This window comes from Condylostylus longicornis, unplaced genomic scaffold (genome assembly GCF_029603195.1).
Source record: "Condylostylus longicornis isolate FDR11 unplaced genomic scaffold, ASM2960319v2 ptg000439l, whole genome shotgun sequence".
NCBI classification, from domain to species: domain Eukaryota; kingdom Metazoa; phylum Arthropoda; class Insecta; order Diptera; family Dolichopodidae; genus Condylostylus; species Condylostylus longicornis.
In genome coordinates, this window is record NW_026578398.1 from 4 (window position 1) to 20,369 (window position 20,366).

The window sequence follows — 20,366 nt, forward strand, 5'->3', positions numbered from 1 at the left end:
ATCATCCTTATCAATATCTTCATCATCCTTATCAATATCTTCATCATCCTTATCAATATCTTCATCATCCTTATCAATATCTTCATCATCCTTATCAATATCTTCATCATCCTTATCAATATCTTCATCATCCTTATCAATATCTTCATCATCCTTATCAATATCTTCATCATCCTTATCAATATCTTCATCATCCTTATCAATATCTTCATCATCTTTGTCAATATCTTGAATATCTTCATCATGTTTGTCCATATCTTGAATATCCTCATCATCTTTGTCCATATCTTCATCATCTTTATGAATATCTTTATCATTACTTTCCGTTCCGCAAGAGATTTCAGCATCCTTATCTTCACTTGTAATTTCATCTTCATCACTTTTCTCTATTAATTCATTTTCATGAGAAAGTTCTGGTGATAGGATGTCATCTGTATGAAGTCCTTCGGCAGTTCCCTCTTCGGCAAAACGAACCAAAGCCTTCTCTTGAGATTCCTGATCAGCTTGCATTCGCGCCATTTCCGCCTCAAGGATTGAAAAATCCTCCGAGTCTTCATCTTCCTCGTCGTCATTCAAAAATTCATAACCGACTTTCCAAAAATTCAGATCGTTGAACTGCAAGAAGAAAGGAACAAAACTGAAGAAGATAGACATCGAAGTGATGACGCATGGACGCATGAAGGGCATTTGAGTCGTCTTCTGATCCGCTGAGCGTTTTTGGTTTCTTCAAATCAATCAATCAAGGATCCAGATGAATATGAGAAGATCAACGATGGGATCCTACCAGAGGAGCAGCCGCGAGAAGTGACCCGACAGGATAAAAATTGTTATCGGCGTCATTTCGCTTCTAGGAGGGTGGAACGGTTGACGTATAAACCAATAATTGACAGAGGATCAAAGAGTTGTTCTTATGCGTCTCATTAAGATAAGAAAATGATGAAGTGAAAAATAGAACACAAAAGACAAATGGAGATGAAAGGGAAGTCCCATAAATATTAAAAGATAAAAGGAATATAATCCCAAAATCCTAGCTGAAATCAAACACGACTACATTCTTCCCGTTTTGATCCGCGAACTTCTCTCCTTCGATGTTCGATTTGATTGTCACCCACATCTGAGAATGGGCTTGGCATATTGAAGGAGGTATCGCGGTCTGCTTTCGCATCTCGTATCGCATATCCAATCCGAGTGGTTTCGATTTCAAGACTTTCCTTGCTGCCGATGCTTCTTTCACTCGATCGAACGGCAGTCTGCTGTTCTTGTTTTTTCTCATTGCTGCTCGGAATTTCAAGAACCGTCACTTTCGGCTGTTGCGATGTTGTTGACGCAGTGTCACATTCATTGACTGCGAATGTTGAGGATGAGCGTTGGGAACAACAGCTGAATAACCCGGAGCGATCAATGATTTCGGTTCCGTCTTCGAGTCGTAATCGTCGATTTGCCGCTTCAGCAGTCCATGATTCGTAAAACTTTTCGGGAGTTAATCGTTTTCGCCTTCTCACCTGTTCTTCTTCCCCTAGATAACCTCCATCCCCCGAATCCGAAGGCACTGGAGGAAACATGTGCTCAACCATATCACTCATTGATGCATAACTGAACAACACATTGAGACGTCACGAAGAGGCTTTGCATTGAATTTCTTACGTCTGAGCGTAAGTGTGATTGACATGATGTAATTTTCCTTTAGTATCGATTATAAAGACTCGAGCCTCTGGACATCCAATATGAACGTATGAACGATGGTCCTGCAAACGAAAAGCCCATAAGAATCTTGACACTCCTTGAATCAACACCCTACAGTATCACGATTGCCAAATCCTGCATAGAAGGGATTGTAGTCTCGAGGAAACAGATTTCGAATGTCTTTTAATGCAGCGATCTTGAAGACATAAGGCTTTCTATCAATAACTTCTCTTCGAAATGATGAGAAGAGTCGATCAGGACTCATAATCAACGGTCCATCTGAGAAATTGAGATAGTCGAATACAGTGAAAAAATTGGGCAGGGGAAGGCCAATGCGCTGACCTGGAAGTTGCGCTGCTTGTTCTTGTCTAAGACCGAAGAGGTAGTCACGTGTGGGATCAGCTTGTCCAATCGCTCGGGCCGTTAGATAAATGATTTTGTAGTTGTTTCGAACGCACTTTGAGAACAACCTTGCAACACCTTCATGAGACCAATCGCGACCAATAACAGGAAACAGCTGTCCCAAGACGTCCGATCTGAAATATCGAGGTGGACGGGGTTACTGCAAGGTGGACTCTCTCTTCTAAACTCACTTTGTAATTGTGCCATCGACGTCAGAAATCAGAATTTTAGTTCGAGCTGGCCAGAAGTAAATTGAGCCCTTAACGGTTTGAGTTCCTTGAAGGGAAGATGTGACGGCGTATTCGATAGAGTTACAACCAAACTTTAAATTGAGAGATTTCTGAACAAACATAATCAAGAATGAACACAATCAGTGAGAAACGATTCTAATCATCAGTCAATACCAGCTGCTCTGAGGTTGGTCTGAGCACTCGGAGAGTTCTCTTGACGGAACAGCAATCGCCTGGTTGTTTTTCCGCTTCTTCAGGTTGTGATTCTTGAAGTTGGGATTCTGCCGAAAGAAAATTGAATGAGGGAACTTCATGGGAATCTTACGTTCTTCCGTTGAACTCAACATCCACCGCATCAAGCTCTTATCTTGAATCGGACTGGCGGTGAGTTGTCTGCAGCAACAGAAGTGAAGCAGGGACACGAGGGATGCTTACGTTTGCATAAGCTTTGTGACAGAAGAAAGACTGAGCGGACGATTGAAAGCCACCCAGGATGCCATTAATGGCAGGGCCACTTTTCCGGGATAGTAAGGGGGCTGGTCGTCAAAACGACAAACTAGTGAGGCGTGATACCAGAGTGTGGGATCCTTCTACAGTACGAGGAGATGGAAACTAGTTGGTCTTTATCAACTCACATTAACGTCGTCCCAAGAAAGCTTGTTGGCAAGAAAAACTTCATTGTCTGCCTGTTCGTCATGGCGGCCACCGGACAAAATGTGGCCACAAAGACTCAGTTCGATTGCAGATGCCTCTTTTTCCCCACCATAATACTCCTGTATCAGCGACAATCTGTGAAGTGCTGACTGAATTTAATTACCTCCGGATTCGTCACAACAGCTCCATGTTGCGCGTCCTGTCCTCTGGGTGTTGACAATAACGCAATTGGTCGGTGTTCAAGATCTCTATTTTGCACATCCTCAATCCTTCTATCATCTTTAGTTCGATCGGGAATTTTGGATACTTTGCTTGAAGTACCTTCGGCTGATGGACTTGTATCCGCAGTCAGGGCGCCCTCTGATGCTGCTGTTCCTTTCAATGCTTCTCCTGAGCGATTCTCAACTCGACCCTGAACTTCGAAGTCAAACCTTGAAACTCTAAAACAGAGCTCACCTCAAATACTTCCTCCCTTCTTCGTTGTCTATTGATTCGCAAAAATACGCTTCACCTGCTCCACCAAGCTTCATCTGCAAGTCCGTCACATGTCCATTCACAATAATCGATACCTGATAAATAATCAACAATAGAAACAAACATTTAACCACCACGGGGAACTCACTTCCTTCTCTCTGCTTCGGAGAAGTTTCGTCTTGCCGAATCGAACATGGAATGGAGTACTCTTGAGGGATCCGTCTTCTTGTGGGACTACAATGACGTCTATCGATCCCGATAGTGTTGCTATATTGAGATCAAGCGCATTCGAAACACTTTCGTACAAACGAGTGAGCATCTTGAGATTTATGAAGCAATAGAGGCAAGGGTAGCTATAGCCACATACATTCAAAAAAACAGGACTAGGCACCAACAGATTTATCCTGATAGTTTCAGTCAAAGATACAGATGATTGGAATCGCAAGATTGTCCCAAACAAGGACCTGGTCCCCTGGCATGGGGACTCTTCCAAATTCCAGCAGGCTGTTTGTCTTCGTGAAGTCACATCGTCAATTTGGACTTGCCTTTTCGTCACGCTTGTATGGAACGATTTCAAAGGAAGGGGGGAAACCCTCATCCCTCCACACCCCGTTGATTAGGAGGGCAGTCAAGATTCTCTCATCTGCAGATGACAGAAATCCAAAGTTGATTTTGGGAGTTTCATTCTGGGCTGGAGTGATTGGATATTCTATTATCAGTTGGAACCGATCAGGTCCGTTAAAACTGGGAGTTGTAGAAACGAAGCAGCGAAACAAGAAGCTGCCTTTGAGTGAACTCTCTGGAGTGATTCGAACCACATTTGCAAACATAAGAACGTCTGAAACGGAGCTAGTTGGGTCATCTGAGCTTTCTGGGACCCTGTGGTCGGTTGGACTCGGCGATGGCTTGGCAATTGGAAGTCTAAACAATCAAGTGAATGGACATCGGATCAAGCAATTTGCCGAAGAGCAGCAAATTTTGGGTGTTTTAACAATCGAATTAGGAAATCTATTTCAACAAGATATTACAACTGTCTCTACAATCGACGCAAGACGACAATTCGGTATGAAGCAACAGACAAAAAATAGAATCCTGCAATATAATGAAAAAATCCTTGGTTCATTGAGTGGTGATGACTTGTTGATGATTTATTGATATCGATGATTTATTGATATTGATGATTTATGGATATTGATGATTTATTGATAGGAAACGAATTAAAAAATTCACATGAAGCGATGGATAAATGTTTGGCAGCTGTTCAAAAAGAAGTGAGTCAACGATATCTTCTACATTCTTATTATTTGATCTTCAGGTTGCTGCATTCCCTGTTATGCGGCTTTCTGACGGAAGAGTGTCTCCTGCAAGTTACGCAATGGCAGAATCCTGGATTGTTAGCACAAGCCATCGCGTCAGTCCGCTTTACTGTATCAATAGGTTTTATCTCTTCCCGCTGCAGGCTAATTTACAGATGAATGTACTGCAGGGTGATCGTGTTATCAGAGACGGAATTAATCAGAAATTCAGAGACGGATCTGAATTTTCTTTGGATGGTTTAGAATCTGCTAGGAATGAGGGTAAGGCCATCTGCATCGAAGTCATCTCCATTCATTTTCTCAGAGTTCTCATCGATCAATCCGAGAGTGGACCGGGCGAAGAAACAGCTTCTTTATAGGATTGTTGAATCTGCGCATCGATTTTCGTCCAGTAGCAATTTTCTTGATTTTTTTAACAAGCTGGCACACGAAAACTGTTACCGAACTCCTTTTCAGAGGAAGGCGAGGAGGCTTTGCCGAAATGAGAGAATAGAGTACCATGGAACACTACAAGCTTCATCAAAAAGTTAAAAGGAACGAGGCTGACAACGAAGTTTGTTATTTAGTTGAGAAAATTGAGACAAAGTTCTTCTACTTGTTGAGACAAACCGACATCGGAAATCTGCCTCATTTTGGCTCAACGACGAGTCGTTAATGATTCAACATTATTGCAACATTTGCACCATCCAAATGTCATTCAATATCATGATTCCTTCTTGTATCAAAAGACATCAACAGCAGCACTTTGCCTTATAGAGGAGTTATCGGATCGGGGAGATCTCTCAAATGAATTATCTGCACGACGGAAAGGGGATCCGGAATCATGGTCCTATCTGTCTGAGGAGGAGGCGCTGCTAACATTTCTACAACTGCTGCTCGCAGTGGGATATTTGCACGGTCAAAAATTCCTTCACAAAAACATTCAGACCAAAAATGTGTTTCTGAACAAAGGTGGCGTTGTGAAGCTCGGCGGGATCGACTTCGGCCAATATGGCGAAAAGCTCTCCTCAATGACTCAACGACTCCAGCATTTCGCGTAAGATGTAAATCGTCTCCAATGAAGCTCCATTTTCCTTTTCAGGCCACCCGAACTGTTCACGTCCCATCAAATCTCAGATAAGGGTGATATTTGGTCCCTTGGTTGCATCTTATACGAGTTATGCACACTTCAAACAATTTCATACGCTCCAAACGCTTCCACTGCACGCCTTCGATCCCCATGGCCACCAAAGCAATACTCACCAGAAATTCAAGAACTCACCTTCCGCCTTTTGAGTCCAAATCCTGAAGAAAGGCCTTCGTTTTTCGACTTAATCGCCTCCCCGTTTATTAAGCAATCGCTGCGACGAGTCATTGATCGATACAATCTTAGCAGCAAACAATCGTTCGCCCATTTAATTGTCGCACTTCCAGATGAACGCCTCAGCCCAGAGAAACTTCCTTTCTCGAAATCCAAGCGCTATGGTCTCGAGAGTCCGCCTGGATCTTCCCTTGCGACATCCAAGCGAACACCAGACTCTGAAGTGAGATTCTAATCCTTTTCTTCTGACGTGTGGCTTCAAACCACATTCTTCTGTTATCTTGCTGTAGCTGTCATCGGGACCTTTATTGTCGCAGCACAGCGCAAGACGCGACTCCAGCACCGACAATGAAGGGCAACCAATTCTAAATGTCCCAATAACGTTTCCGCCCATCACTACGCAAACAGTAGAAGTTCGCGTGTCTCCGGACGGCCACGAAAGGCGCGTCATCACGGAGACCAAAGTCACTCGATCTGTGAAAAGCTCGCGCAATAAAGGGAAACAGACTGCGGAAGTTTTTCCATTGGTGAGATCTGAATCAATTCAAAGCCAAGATATCAGGAGAACTGGATCTACTGCAAAAGTTCAGCCATCTGGGAAAAGCGTAAAAGTAACGAGAATTGTCAATAGGAGAAAATTTGTTAATGGAAAACTGGTTATGGAGACAAGAGAAGAGATGGAAGGGGGTGAGGCTGAGGAGGGAAACTCAGAAGTGAACACAGTCGAGTTGGGGGACATGAGGAAGATAAAAGAATTGGCGAAGAAAAACAGATGGACGGTACGGAATCTCATGTTAGAACTTTGATTTTTGTTTGATTGTAGAGTGCAAGAAAGGAACTTGACGTCATCAGAGTGATTTTGGAAGCGCAGGAATCTGGAAGAGAAATCCCAAACAGCGCAATCTGTCCTCTTTGTAATGAATCTCCCAATCAACATTTAGCGATCTCTGGTACGGAAGTACGAAATAGCAAGAGAAAAAATGGGACGAAAGAAACGGAAGCAGCGGCGGCGGTGATCGATCTCCCGACCGCGTCAGTTACAACTACCTCGATCTCCCAGCCACTTGTTAGTAACGAGTGCTTTGATGAAGAGGAAATTGGGACAACGGAAATTCTCGAATCAATTCCTCGAAGTCTTCTTCGGTCGAAACCTTCAAGTCGAATCGATGCTCTTCGGTCTGTCGATGATAGTCGGTCGAAACCTTCAAGTCGAATCGATGCTCTTCGGTCTGTCGATGATAAGATCAAAGAAACATCTCAGTTTCTAACATCACCTTCAATGGATGACACGAGGGATACTTTAACGAGTTCTGTCTTTAGTCTTCAGGCGATCGACAGAACGATTGATTCTCTTCCTCTGATTACAGAAGATTCAGTGTTGATTGGGACAAATGGAGATGACGCGTGTTCAGAAAATCATCAAGATGGAAAAATGCCAAAATATATACAAGACAATTTCAAGACACCGCAGAAGGATGAAGAGTTGCATACTGAAAATCTTTCCAAGCGCTTCTCAGATTGGCGGCATCCAACGCCTCTCCAATCTCCACCTAACGAAACGGCACGAGTAAGCAGCAAGCTGAAGTCAATCCTGCATTTCTGTCTTGGCAGGCACAAACGTCCAGAGGTGTTTCACTTTCTGAATCCCCTCAACGAACACCAGAGGTTCACGAGCAAGCAATCAAGACCCCAAAACTCCCGTTCTATTCTCGTTTCTCACCCATCAATCCGCGTTCCTCCGTTTCTTCGACACGATTGAAGACCAAAGCGTGTCCCTCAAATAGTCCAGAAGCTCAACCCCTCGCAACAGCAAGACGCGCAGAGGCACGACATTTTCAGTCAGAATTGGGATTTACGGCACCAACGCGTCGGACTCTTCCTTCTCAACCCTCCGCTGTGGAGAAGCGAGAAGTTCCCATCAGACGGGAAGTATTCAGACAACCAGAGAAAGTCCCAGGACGCGAAACGGCCCCGATTGTTTACAGCACGACGATGACAAACACCCGTGCCCCTGTGGCGAAAAAAAAGCCTGTCGGTCCAACGGCAACAGTCGCATCTCGCCCTGCGCGTCTTCAAATGGTAAATTGAGAAAGAGTCATTGAAATTTGATTCTTTTGATCAGGACATGAAAAATTATCGAACAAGTTTTCATGCCACTGATCCTCCAGTCAAAGCAACTCATCGAGTAAATATTTCTCTATTATTGGTGTTCTTGATTGTCTTTGCTTCAGGATTCCGCTCCTGGCAATAAACTCCCAATAAGCTTTCGCAAAAAACCTTCTACCACGTTTGCTCCGAGTAGCCCTCCTGCTAGTTGTCTTCATCAATCACCCGTTTCCCCCAAAGTGGGCCATCGGTCCTCTTCTGTCGGGATCGAGTCTCGAGAGTCTTCCCAAGGACAATCGCCCCCATGGCGTCGCTACAGTGATGATGATTATCCATCAACCCATTTTCTAAATGCAATGGAGCCTCTAGGGAAGTCTGCAGTTCTGAAAAAAGAAGCTTCTTCTATTGAAGAGTTCCGGAAGATGTGTTGCAATTGGCGCTACACTCCCGCCTTGTCGAAGCATTTCCGAAATATTGATCCCAACTGGCTGATGAACACAATCGCAGACACAATGGAAGGTTCAGAGTCTCAAGCTAAACTTGGGATTCCGTTATTGAGTCGAGGATGGAGCGACACAATTGAACACTTTGCTGAACGTGGAACATCTGATGAAATTCACAACAGATTACAAGAAAGATCTCCAGAAGCGTGGAGAGCGACCAGAAATCCTACTCTATCCCCGCCAGCTCAATACTCAAAGACTTCTCCTATCGCAGCCCGACGCCCTATTTCCCAAACGCCCCAATCGACAACGCCGTCTGGACTGACACGGCGAGGCCCAGGAACGACACCTACGGCTGCAACCTCTCATCGGTCGAGCGCAAGAACAACTCTTTGGAACGATAGGAAAATTGGTTCGCGCTTGAAATGGGGGGGACCAAGATGTTCCACAGAAGTCGGTGAGGCGACTGGAGCCATTGATCCGATTCGTGTCGGAGCGCGTGGACGATTCGATGACAAAACTCTTCCAACAAAACCTCTAAGAAAAAAGATATCTGATGATGATGGAAGGAGACTCTCGGTGAGATACCGAATATATAAATGGTTGATTGCATAAATTGTGGAATCTCAGACATCAGAACTGAAGGAACCCTCAGTGAAGAACCTTAAATCTCTTCTGGTATCAGTGATGAAGGCGAAGCTTAACAAAGTGAAAGAAAGAGCTCTCGCAGCATTAGGAGCGAGAGAGGAGTTATTTGATATCGTTTACAGGTAGAATCTATCATTTGAATATCTTCATAGTGTTCATTGCAGTATTTTGAAAGCCGCTTCAGATGAAAGCGAGGAGCTTGGGGATGTTGAAGCGAAACTGTCCAGCTTTGGGATTACAAATGAACAAATACAGTACGCCCTTTGTTGTCTTGTCGTGCGTGGTATGATTGTCTTGTAAGGATTGTCTCTGAGTACGTCAAAGCTGAAGCAAATTTATTGAAAAAAATGGCAGAAAAAGATTCAAATAATCTTGACTAAAAATCTGAATATTATGTATGCTTCAGTTTTCTCAGTGATTTTTAACATGCTTCTTCTATTCGATAAAAATTATTTTTTCGTTCTTTGAGTCACGAGCTTCTGCTATTTTTAGAATATATTTGATTTATCAATTTAAATGGTCTCTTTGTCTTTGCTTCTTTTTGCCCTTCCTTCATCAAAAACTTCTCTTCACCCACAATACTCTACTGCTGATAGCGTTAGCATGGTTAGCATGTTTTCCCGTACAAGCCTCCCGAAACTTCCAAATGAAATAAAATTTCTCAGATTACTATCCCAACAGCCTTTATTAGAAAACCAATCAGTAGGGACGCAAAACAACCACCTAGATACTTCGAATTCCCAAGTGCTTCATTGCGACCCGGAAAGCAACAATTGTAAAGGCTTGACTAGAAATGTTCGAAAAAACTCACAAATAGAGGAGATGGCGCTACGCACTAGACGATTAGGCTCCGTAGAGGAAGCAGAGACAGTTCAATCGATTCTAAAGAGATTTCAAGAATTGGAGCGCTCCCGAGATTCGCAGCCTGATTGGCAAAGTCTTCCATCTGTTTGGCAAGATTCCCGAGACTTCCAAAGTGGTTCACGGGACTCCCAACGAACCGAGCGACACGATCTTCGCCAGGCAACATTGAGGGAGAGACGACAGAGAAGACGAAGAAGACGCCCACAGAGAAATTGAAATCTTTATCGTCTACTAAAGTCTGTGGTTCTTTTTTCTTTTTTGTCCTAGTGACTAGCGGTCCTAATCCGTGCCTCTTCATAAATGGAGACCAATTTGTTATTAACAAACTTCCAAGCATCGCTTATTATACCTGATCTTCTCTCGGACGGTTGGTCTCAAGTTATATCAGATTTTCTGGCGTCTGGTTCTTCACATGGGACTCAACGGGTGAAGCTTCTTCAAGGTGAAGAGTCGACGATTCATTCTTTTCTTACTTGAATTATTTCAGGTGAAGCTCTGCAATGTGGAATAGTTCTTCTTCCTACAAAAACAGTCCCATTGAATTCCCCCCCATACCAAACACCTCACCCGACTCTTCATGATGTTGATATTCCTCCATCGCTTCCATCCATTTCTTCCAACATTCTCGATTATTTGCTTCAATCTGTCTCCATTAACGTTGATGTTATAGCATCTCGTCATCAATCAACTCAGGCAGATGTTGACTCTGTATGTTTATTTACATCTGTCGCAAACTATCATCAGGCATCGTTATCATTTTTCATTCATGAATCATCATTATTCTCATTATAATTATCGAGTTATCCTTTTTCTTTGTCTTCTAGTCCATCGCAGACAAAGATGCTGCACGAATGTTCGGGTCCATTTCTGTCTTATCTTCCCAATTTTGGAATTCCCAAACCCTTCCGCTCTGTGATGCTCAAGAGCATGAATCTGATGAAAAATTTTCTGCTCGATTTGATGTGAAGCGTTTCAAAATTGAAAACGTTGGCGTTCTATTTGTTCTTACATTTCCCCTCAGTACGTCTTCGTCTTCAAAGTCCTTTTATCCTTTGTTTCTTCGACAGCTGTGAATCTTAACTACTTAGATAAACCTCTCACTCTCGTCATCAGCTTGTGTTCGTCGCCGCAGAAAACTCCCGACGTGCCACAATGTGAGCTTTTCCCTAGTTTTGTCTTTGACGATTCTTCCATAGATGAAAACGCTTCGGAGAGAGAATCCCTAACTTCGATCGTTAAGGCAACTGAACAACTCGTTGCTGCTTCTTCGCTGAAGAACGACGTAGATCCCGAAAAGTCCACTCGTATCTTTTCAGCAGTCCATAAGCGTGGAGTCTCGTTTCGCGAGGGAGAAAGTTTATCACGATCAATTGCTACATTAATTCAGAGTGATTTAGAGCAATCTGTCAATTCTGCGCATCGAGGACAAACATTCTCGAGTTCTCTCGTACGTCTAATCTCATGTTTCCCCCACTTATTGGTTTCCTTTCAAGGGTCTTGTCGAACACCTTCCCGTGCCTTTTTCATCTCTACCACTTAGACGTCTATTAGCACCTATTCTTGTCTCCCACGCCCTTAGTGTCACTTCTGTCGGAATCGATCATGAAACAGTTCATGTTGAGATGTCTAACGACTGGAGTACGTTTTTGCTTGTGCTCGTTCTCAATTAAATGTTTGTCTCTTCCTCTAAGGTGACTATCCAATTGAGGTTCAAAGTTGTCATTTGAGAAATGTAAATAACAACGCATGGGTAGGTGACTCCGTTGTTCATTCTGTCGACGTCGTTTCGCTGGTCTTTGCATGCGTCTCGCCATTGCAGGGAAATTTTCCAATTCGGTTGGCCCCTGGCGATCGTTTCTCCCTCTTATTTGCTTTGAAAGATCTTGAGTTTACATCTTGGACATCTCAAAATCAAACAACTTGGACGTCCTTCTTTTCACGTCCCATCAGTGCCTGGTCTAACACGTCGCTTCACTCCACACCAACATCTCCATCAGAATCTCCTCCAACTATTAACACGCCATCAGCACTGGTAAAAGCCTTCGGTAACTCGTTCAACTGCAACCAAAAAATTCTATCTTGTCTTGTTCAGAAAATCCGGCCTCTCGATTGGTGTTACCACTAGGAATTCGATGGTGGGGACATCTCTTCTCTGAAGAGATCGAATCGTTCATGTTCAGGTGTGTGGCGGATTCCCGTTTCTCGACTCCTGTTTGGAGCCAGCGAGGAACGAGTCTTCAGCTTCCCTGGAGAACGCCTCTCGAGTTTTCTGTATCTTCCCGTACGTGAGAAATGATTCCGTCTGATTTTGGGACATGAATTTGCAGAACCAAGTCGCATTGGGACGAATGGACTCTTTTTTGTGTCTGTTCGAATGACTATCATTAATCATACAACAGAGGATACTAACTTGGAGTGTCACATCGGTGAACACCCAGACAAGTGGGATCATTGAGAAAAGTATAATTATCGAATAGTCGACTATCTCTCTTAGAGAATTGCAAGAAGAGGTTCAAAAGAAGACAGAAGAATCGATGGATGGTTTTATCGATTTGATCCCTATTCAGCCATATATGGATATTGGGTGAGATCATGATGACTGGAAAGAGTTCTCATCATCAACGCTTCTTCAGTTTCGTTGGACCTGGATTGTCTACCACAGTCGAATTGCGATTTTGTACAACACGTCACTCTCTTCATCATCTTCCATGGATTGTTGTTGGAGATAAAATATCCAACAACCGCCTGCTACTTCAAGGTGGTTATCTTCTACTTGAATAATACATTCCCATCAATATATAATAGTGACAGTAAGTCGTTTTTCAATTGCATGCAAGATAATTAATCGATATGCGTTTTTCTCATTTTTTCATTTTTCTAGCACTTGATCTGGTGGCTGTGTAAATATGTCGGAAGATACTATGAGATTTGGTTCCCCTGTCTTTCAACATCCTCGAACTCCAGAAATCTTTAAACTAGAAAGACATCTGCGTTGTATTGAACGGGTTAGTGAGGGAAAGAAATTATCCGCATCGCAATTAAAATCTCTTTCAGCCGAGGATTCGACGAGGAATCGAAACTGTTGAAAAAAGTGTTGATGTCCCAATTGTGTGTCATGTGGACGTTCCTCAGCCCTCAATACGGACGCATGAAAGAGTTCACTCGATCGAGGACGAGGTGCCTCTTACTGTGGAACAACCATACGATGTTGATCAGCACGTGTATAGAGATAAAATTGTCGAGATAGAAACACCAGTGACTGTGATGAAACCCGTGATGAAGAAAGAACTTCGGGAATTTGTACGTGAAGTTCCGAAAATTGTGACAAAAACGATCGATCGATTTGTCGAAGTCCCTGAAGTCAAATTTATTGACAAATTCGAGGAGGTAATCGTCGTGATTGACATGCGGTCATCAACTCACGTCGACAGGTTCCTGAAATCGAGTACCATGTCAAATACATTCCTAAGGTGCTCTTTCAGCGACTTTGCTAAAAGCCTTATTCTTTTCCCTGCAGCACCCAACGCGGAAATTTCGTCCCGAATATGTTTTCGGCCCACCTCCACCCCCACTCCCACTCCCACCACCACCAATACCATCACATCTCTATCCTCCTCCTCCTCCTCCTCAAGCGACTATTCCAATTCCTATGTACTCGCCCCCTCTAATTCCGCCACATATGGTATGGATGGGTCTGCTGATGACACTCAATGTGCTTCCGTGTCCCTTCTTCGCTTCTAGTCCGGATATCCGCCCGGACCGATCATCGACATCGACGTTCCTGTTCCAATACCGTAGTAAGTAAACGTCATTTGTAATCAGTCGTCATTTCCTGCTTCTGTCCAGCCCATTTTACGTTGACGTCCCTGTTGATGTTCCTCTTGAGCGTCCAATCCCAACACCCGTGGTTGTGGGACAACGCACCTATCCCGTTTATAGAGAAGTGAGGCGGACAGTAGAGTTGCTAATGGATTGTGTTATTCGCAGAAGGGCGAAGTGGATGTTGAAGTGTTCGTCCCTGAACCGGAATACATCAGAACGCCAACACCCCCCCATTTGAGGACTTCCACCGGCAAATCCAAAGTTCGAGGTAAAAAGTTATTTGCGAGCAAATCTTGACAAGAGTGTCAATCAGGCTTCACAACAGTAAACGATTCGACTTTCTATCCTTCTGCTTCTGGGGATCTTCGTGACATTACAGTGTCCCCAAGACATCTTCACAATACGAGAGTTCCCAACACGGTACCACTGCCGTCTATCCGTGTCCCTCAAGCTCCATTTCCGATTCCTGGTTGGCGACCCAGATAGGACTTCCGATATTTATTTGCTGTCTTTTCTTAACAACTTCCACACTTCTACAGAACGTGGTCATATAAACAGAAGTTTTTAATTGAATGAGTTAAATGTTCGCATTTCAGAAAATTAGTCTGTGGATGAGAAAATGCCCCAGAGGCTCAAGTGTGTTTCTATCGATGATTAATCTTCGTACTGCACCGAATAAACAGTCTCATCTACAAAACACAGCAGAACATAATGACCAGATACTGAGATATTGGCACATGAGATATTGATATAGAATAGTAGTTCCTTACGTGTTAGAGGAAATGCGGGCTTGGAGTGGGACAGATGGCTAAACCAGTCCGGTGATGTTTTCCCATCGCCTTCAGGTGTGGAGCAGAATTGAGGTGGCGACGCGGGATTGGGTGGGATAGACGAGACACCCGAAGTAAGAACGATCGCAGGAGAGGAATGGGTCGACGGAGTTGGAGAGTCGCAGTCGCGTACAAATGGGGCGGATGGCCAGAAATTGAGATGTCGTCGTGGCTGTCGGGATTCTTTGAAAGAGGATGCTTGTTGAAGTTGCGTGTCATTTAAGCGCTGCGGCATAACAACGGCGTCATCATCTCGCTCAAGAACATCTGACAAGGAATCTTGTGCTTTCGGAAGTGAATGAGATTGGGAAATGGCATTCTGAACGGGCGGTGGATAGAAATGCTGAGGTTCGGTTGCCCTGTCGTTCACAATGAATTGCTGAACACGATTTCCATGAAAATTCGTGTTGGGATGATAAGGAGATTGACTAAATCGTAAGGGTTGTCCGCCAACTATAGAAGGAGAGTGACCGTCGGCAATTGTGTAGTGCAGATCAACAACGGCTGAGTTTGGCGGATCGGATGGAAAGTCTTGTCTTGTTGCTTCAGCCGCCGCTAATTGAAAACTGCCATCTATTGACTCCTTAGGAGAAAGTTTCCCAACAGAGCTGTCGCTGACTGTTGTAATGGCTGTTGTCGAAGCAGTGGCTTGGGGAGGTCCAATAAGATGAATTTTGTTAAGGACTTCATGCTGGCTACTAATATTTGAATTACTTGTTGTCTGAACGCTTCTAAAATTTCTCAATTCACGTTCCTCATCCTCCATCCATTCACTTTCATCATCACCTTGATTCATTTGAAAATTCATTTCGTTCCAACTACCGAAGGATCGCGGGGGTGATCGGAGTTCATGGGGCCCGTGAGCAAATCGGCAATTTTCACCAACTTTGCAGGCTCCTAATAACAAACACATTTTTCAAGAGAATCATCAACCGCAAAACAGGTAACATGGAGTTTTGATAAAACGGGTCAAAGCTACTGCTATTATATTGTTATACACATTCAAATGTGATTGTGGTCTTCCCAAATTCATCAATATTGCTATGAATCAGTCATGTTAATACCTGAATTCTTCCAAAGGCTACAAAGAGCTGTTTTGTAAAATTCCTTTGTCTGTAAAAGAAGAACAAATTAACAAACCATCGGAATCCAATAAACAGAACCTACATGGCGTAATTCATCCAAACCGTGAGCATAGCGGCAGTTATTTCCGTTTTCACACGAACCCGTTTCACTATACGTTCGGCACAACTTTGTTCGATAGAGATCTGGACGCTGTCTGAGTTCTGTTGTCGAATGCGCGAACATACAATTGTTCTTCGGACATGGACGCCCTTTTGTTAAGTGAACACAGAGGCGGGTCTTCTGAATCGTTACTTGCAACGCTGCAGGTACTTCCCGCTGACTCAGGGTTCGCTGAGGGGGACAAAATCGACTCTCATTTGGAGTCCAATAGGGGCGTGGGTATGGAGCCCTCTGGAATGAAGATTGGGTTTCCAATGGAACAGCTGGCATTCCATTAGAAAGAGGTTTGCCATTCTCGTAACCGTCATCCTTGAAACGAGAAAAACGTTGAGAATCGACTATATCGATCGATGCAGATCCTAGTAGAGTTGGAGGCGGGGGGGGATTGCGAACAAAGGGTCGAAACCCGGCTGGGATCCCCTGGTAAATTGGGCGCCGCAGCATTCTCCAGTCACCTCCATTGAACTCCATATGAAGGGATAGATGGAGCACGTCAGATAGATTGATGAAAGAAGCTAAAGAAGAAGGGATCTCTGAACATACGCTGGTTGAGGGCGAAGCAATGAAGTAGAAATAGCAATCGCCTCTAGCGTCTTCGGCTACAGATGAATTATGCAAGAAATTGTAAATTGTCGCTAAAGATGAGTCTGAGGTCAATGAACTGATTAATTGGAAAGTAAAGAAGAAATAACCATTTGGATAAAATTGGCAGAATTCCGTTTTGAATGCTTTGAAACGAATGATGAAACTGCACAAAGGGGATTCGGCGATTAAGAAGAAATAATTAGGTCAGAATTAATTAGCAAGAATCAATTAGGCACCGGCAGTCGCTTCTCCATGTCGTCGTGTCAATTCAACAGGACCATTTCGCTCAAGTTTGGATCTCTCACATTGGATGGAAGGGTGTCAGAGAGATCTTGAGAAATATTGATTGGATGAAGTGATGCAACGCTTTCAGTCTTCGAAACAAAAACCTTCGTGGTGCTCCATGGACCTTTTTAATCAGGAAAGACTGCTGAAATCCTGATCTCGAAAGTCCAACCCACGAAATCATGAGAAACAACGTCGCAGCTGTATTTGTTGCCGCCTCATGTTGGTCTATTTGTTCCTCTCTCGTTTTTCTGTCCCCATCACACCGGCGGTGCATCTTCTGTGAACAAGTGATAGAGTTTGTTGGAAAAAAGAAGCAGCAAAATTTAAATCAATAAAATAATCCACCCTATAGCAACGTAGAACAACCAAACAGGATAAACAGCAAGGAGTTTCCGATCCTGAGGGACAAGCTCGGACATGAACGCGGCGGACGCTAAACAAAGACAAAAAACATCTTGATCTCAGGATATGAAAACTAACCACCAGTGGACCAGTGAAGAGCAACGAGAAGAAGGATAACTTTGATGAAGGCAACGCTGCTTGGAATGAAATAGCAGATAAGAGCTGCGATATCCAAGGGAAAAATGCAGTAACCGAGCACACAAACACTTTGAAAGAACGATCTGAGATCAAAAAACGCAAAAAATGATTTCAGAATATGGGAATGAACTCACAGCTTTCCACCTAGAAGAACAGCGTTCGCAGTGACGACTCCTGAGCCAGCCCATACAATCACGAACACCAAAGAGAAGACTAGCTTCTTCTGATGGTTGTATGCTTGCGCCCATAGAATGCTGAAAAAATCAAGCAATTGAATCACTCGGACAAACACATCACTCACACTGAGAGGGTGAGACAAAGAAAGAGAGGGCCCCATAAATCCCCTGAAAGAAAGTTATAGTTGAAATCCCATGAACGATCACACTAACAATCACGTAATCCAGCGCCCTTCTCGGATCGAGCAACTGGTAAAAGAACATAATAAAGTTTGTTTCCAACATTCCGTAAATCTCGCAGCTGGAAATCAAATGAAGAAAGCAAATTAAAAAATGAAGTTAAGAATGAAGGACTCAAGATGCTTACAATGGTTTCCTTCACAGGCTCATCCAGCGTTCCTTGAAATCCATCGCCGTCGATGGATCCCGCTTCCATTCGTCCATCAGTTATTCCGATATTACGCATTTGGGCGAAGTGAAACAGGTGTGACTGGTTCGACAAAAATAAATTCAAAAGAAATTGATGGTTCAGGAAGGGGGACAGTCGACGACCAGACGACCACTTAAAATACTCAGAGCCTGAACACATGAAACGTATATGGCTATTCCGCGTTTTCAACTTCACCATCGTCCTGCTGTCGAACCAACACCTCACCATGAAGACTCGCAATGTCTCGATATGTCCGGAATTGAAATCCGGAATGGGATACTTGTGGCCATCGCGATTCATCATACAACGAGCGTAATGAGAAACGAACACTCCGCAATCAAAACGATCAGGATTTTGAGTTGGCCAGTCATCCTGAATGAACGACTACATTACAAAATAATATTTGCAACTGCGCACTTACAACCACCACACGTTTCCACGGAAGGCGCAACGCAGCTTTCTCTTCTGTGAAAATATAAAATCTTGTCATCTATCTATCAACTCGGTTGCTCACCGAGAGTCTTCTTGTTTGCTTCGTATTCGAGCAGCGCATCGACGTACTCAAAAAGTAGCCATCCTGAGGAGAAAATTGCTTTTGAAAGTATTTGAGAGGACACTTGGGACTCTCTGGGATCCACTTTTCTAGACATGGGAGAGTGAGTTGAGGGGGGGAGGATTGAAAGAGGGAATCCTAGAGGATTAAGGACTGGGAATATTGGGACATCAATGTTGTTGAATGTCCCAATCAGATCAGTTGCAGCTTGACGATACGATGATCGCATTGGATCAAAAAGTTGAATTTCTTTGTTTCTAACAAAATAAGTTGCAGAATAAGAAACTTGTGTGATTCAGACACGTACTTGACATCGATGACAAGCAATGACCAATGGACTGTCAAAAAATGAACTGGAAGACAAATTTGATGAAAATCCCAGATAGTTAATCGTTGTTTATGAAAATATTGAGAAACGCGAGAAACATTTGGGACGTCCAAAAATCGTGTTGAACTGTTGATACTCTTGCAAGTCTGATGATTAAAATCGAGCGATGATGATTGACTGTCTGGCTGAAAATTGTCTTCTTCAAGATGTGAAGTCGAAGGTTGAAGGTTAGAATCGTCCGATTTATGCGGTTCTCTTACACCTATCCATTTTGGGACACCCACCCTTGCTCCACTTGCTTGTCTCCGTCTGCGGGATATTTCTCCTTGTTCTTTAGAATCATCTACTTTAAGATCTTGTGTTGGTGCTTCAGCATCGCACCGTCGACGTTTGCCGTTCGTCTTCTCTGGAGTTTCATCACCTCTTGCAAATCGCTTTCTCGTGGTCGGAATATTGAGAGTTGATAACGATTCCCCCTCAGGAGAAACTGGGAATGACTTTGGAGCGGCGAGTGTCGTCAGATAGTCCGTTGTAAGGAACAGCATCGACGGTCTTCTGAAAAAACGAACGAACACCGATTGCTGTCCCATCCTGCCGACCGACACACCCTCTTGTTTGTTCGTTATGATGTCGCTGAAGAAGTTTCATCCACGCGTTCAGCACGTCAGCGTTGACCTCGTTTCTGTCAACATCCGCCTCATTACCGGAGCGTAACGTTCGTTTTCCGTCTAACATCCTTCGATTCTTGAGCGCTCTACTTTCAAATCGATGGAGACGCAGGCACCACATCAATCGACGCGTCAAATACGGATCTTGCGCCGCGACGGACTCGTAGGAATTGAGATGGCGCATGTCCCAAAGGGAGAGAATTCGACGGCGGGATTCTGGTTGTCTAACTAACTCAGCGACCGCCTTCATGAAGGGCGTCTCCGTTTTGGGACATTCCTTTGGTCGCCATGAAACGCATGTCGGCATCCTGCGATTGAACGCATCTTCGCTATTGGAAACGCTAAGAAGCAGATAAATCAAGCGACAGCACGCCAACTCGTATTCAACCATATAAATTGCGAGAGGACATTTTGATGATTGGAGAGCTTTGATTCGTTTGGAGGCCCCAAATCGACTTCGTTGACTTGCTTGAACCTTCTGTCGTTCCGGGATGACTGAGTCTGACAGAATTCGAAGTCGTTGGAGAGTCGAGGCGACACACGGAACGGCCCAATCACCCGGCAAGAGAGTCAGGAAATTGTTTCGAGTGATATTCAGAACAGGTTTCGAGGTCTCTCCCTCAAATACAACATCATCATCACTCATCGAATTTAGGAAGGAAGGAGAGCACAAAGGGACAAATTTATGATTCCACCATTCATGAAAAACGGTGAGACCCAAAAACCGGGTCCCAAGATAAATCCGCCGAGAGTTGAACGGCTCAACGCACCCGTACCTCTA

The 20,366-nt window shown here is 43.9% G+C and overlaps 1 protein-coding gene across 1 annotated transcript; it reads right to left on the minus strand.

The window, feature by feature from the left end:
• Window positions 1-320: 320 nt before the first annotated feature.
• LOC129617183 (uncharacterized) lies at window positions 321-2,671 on the minus strand (the record flags this gene model as incomplete). The annotated part of the gene is made up of 8 exons (XM_055532556.1): window positions 2,641-2,671; window positions 2,490-2,596; window positions 2,277-2,425; window positions 2,026-2,219; window positions 1,799-1,962; window positions 1,645-1,745; window positions 1,044-1,593; window positions 321-615 (listed from the first exon to the last, which is right to left on the minus strand). Coding segments are annotated over exons 1-8 (1,591 nt in total), but the record flags the coding sequence as incomplete, so codon positions are not given.
• Between the last annotated feature and the right edge of the window lie 17,695 nt (window positions 2,672-20,366).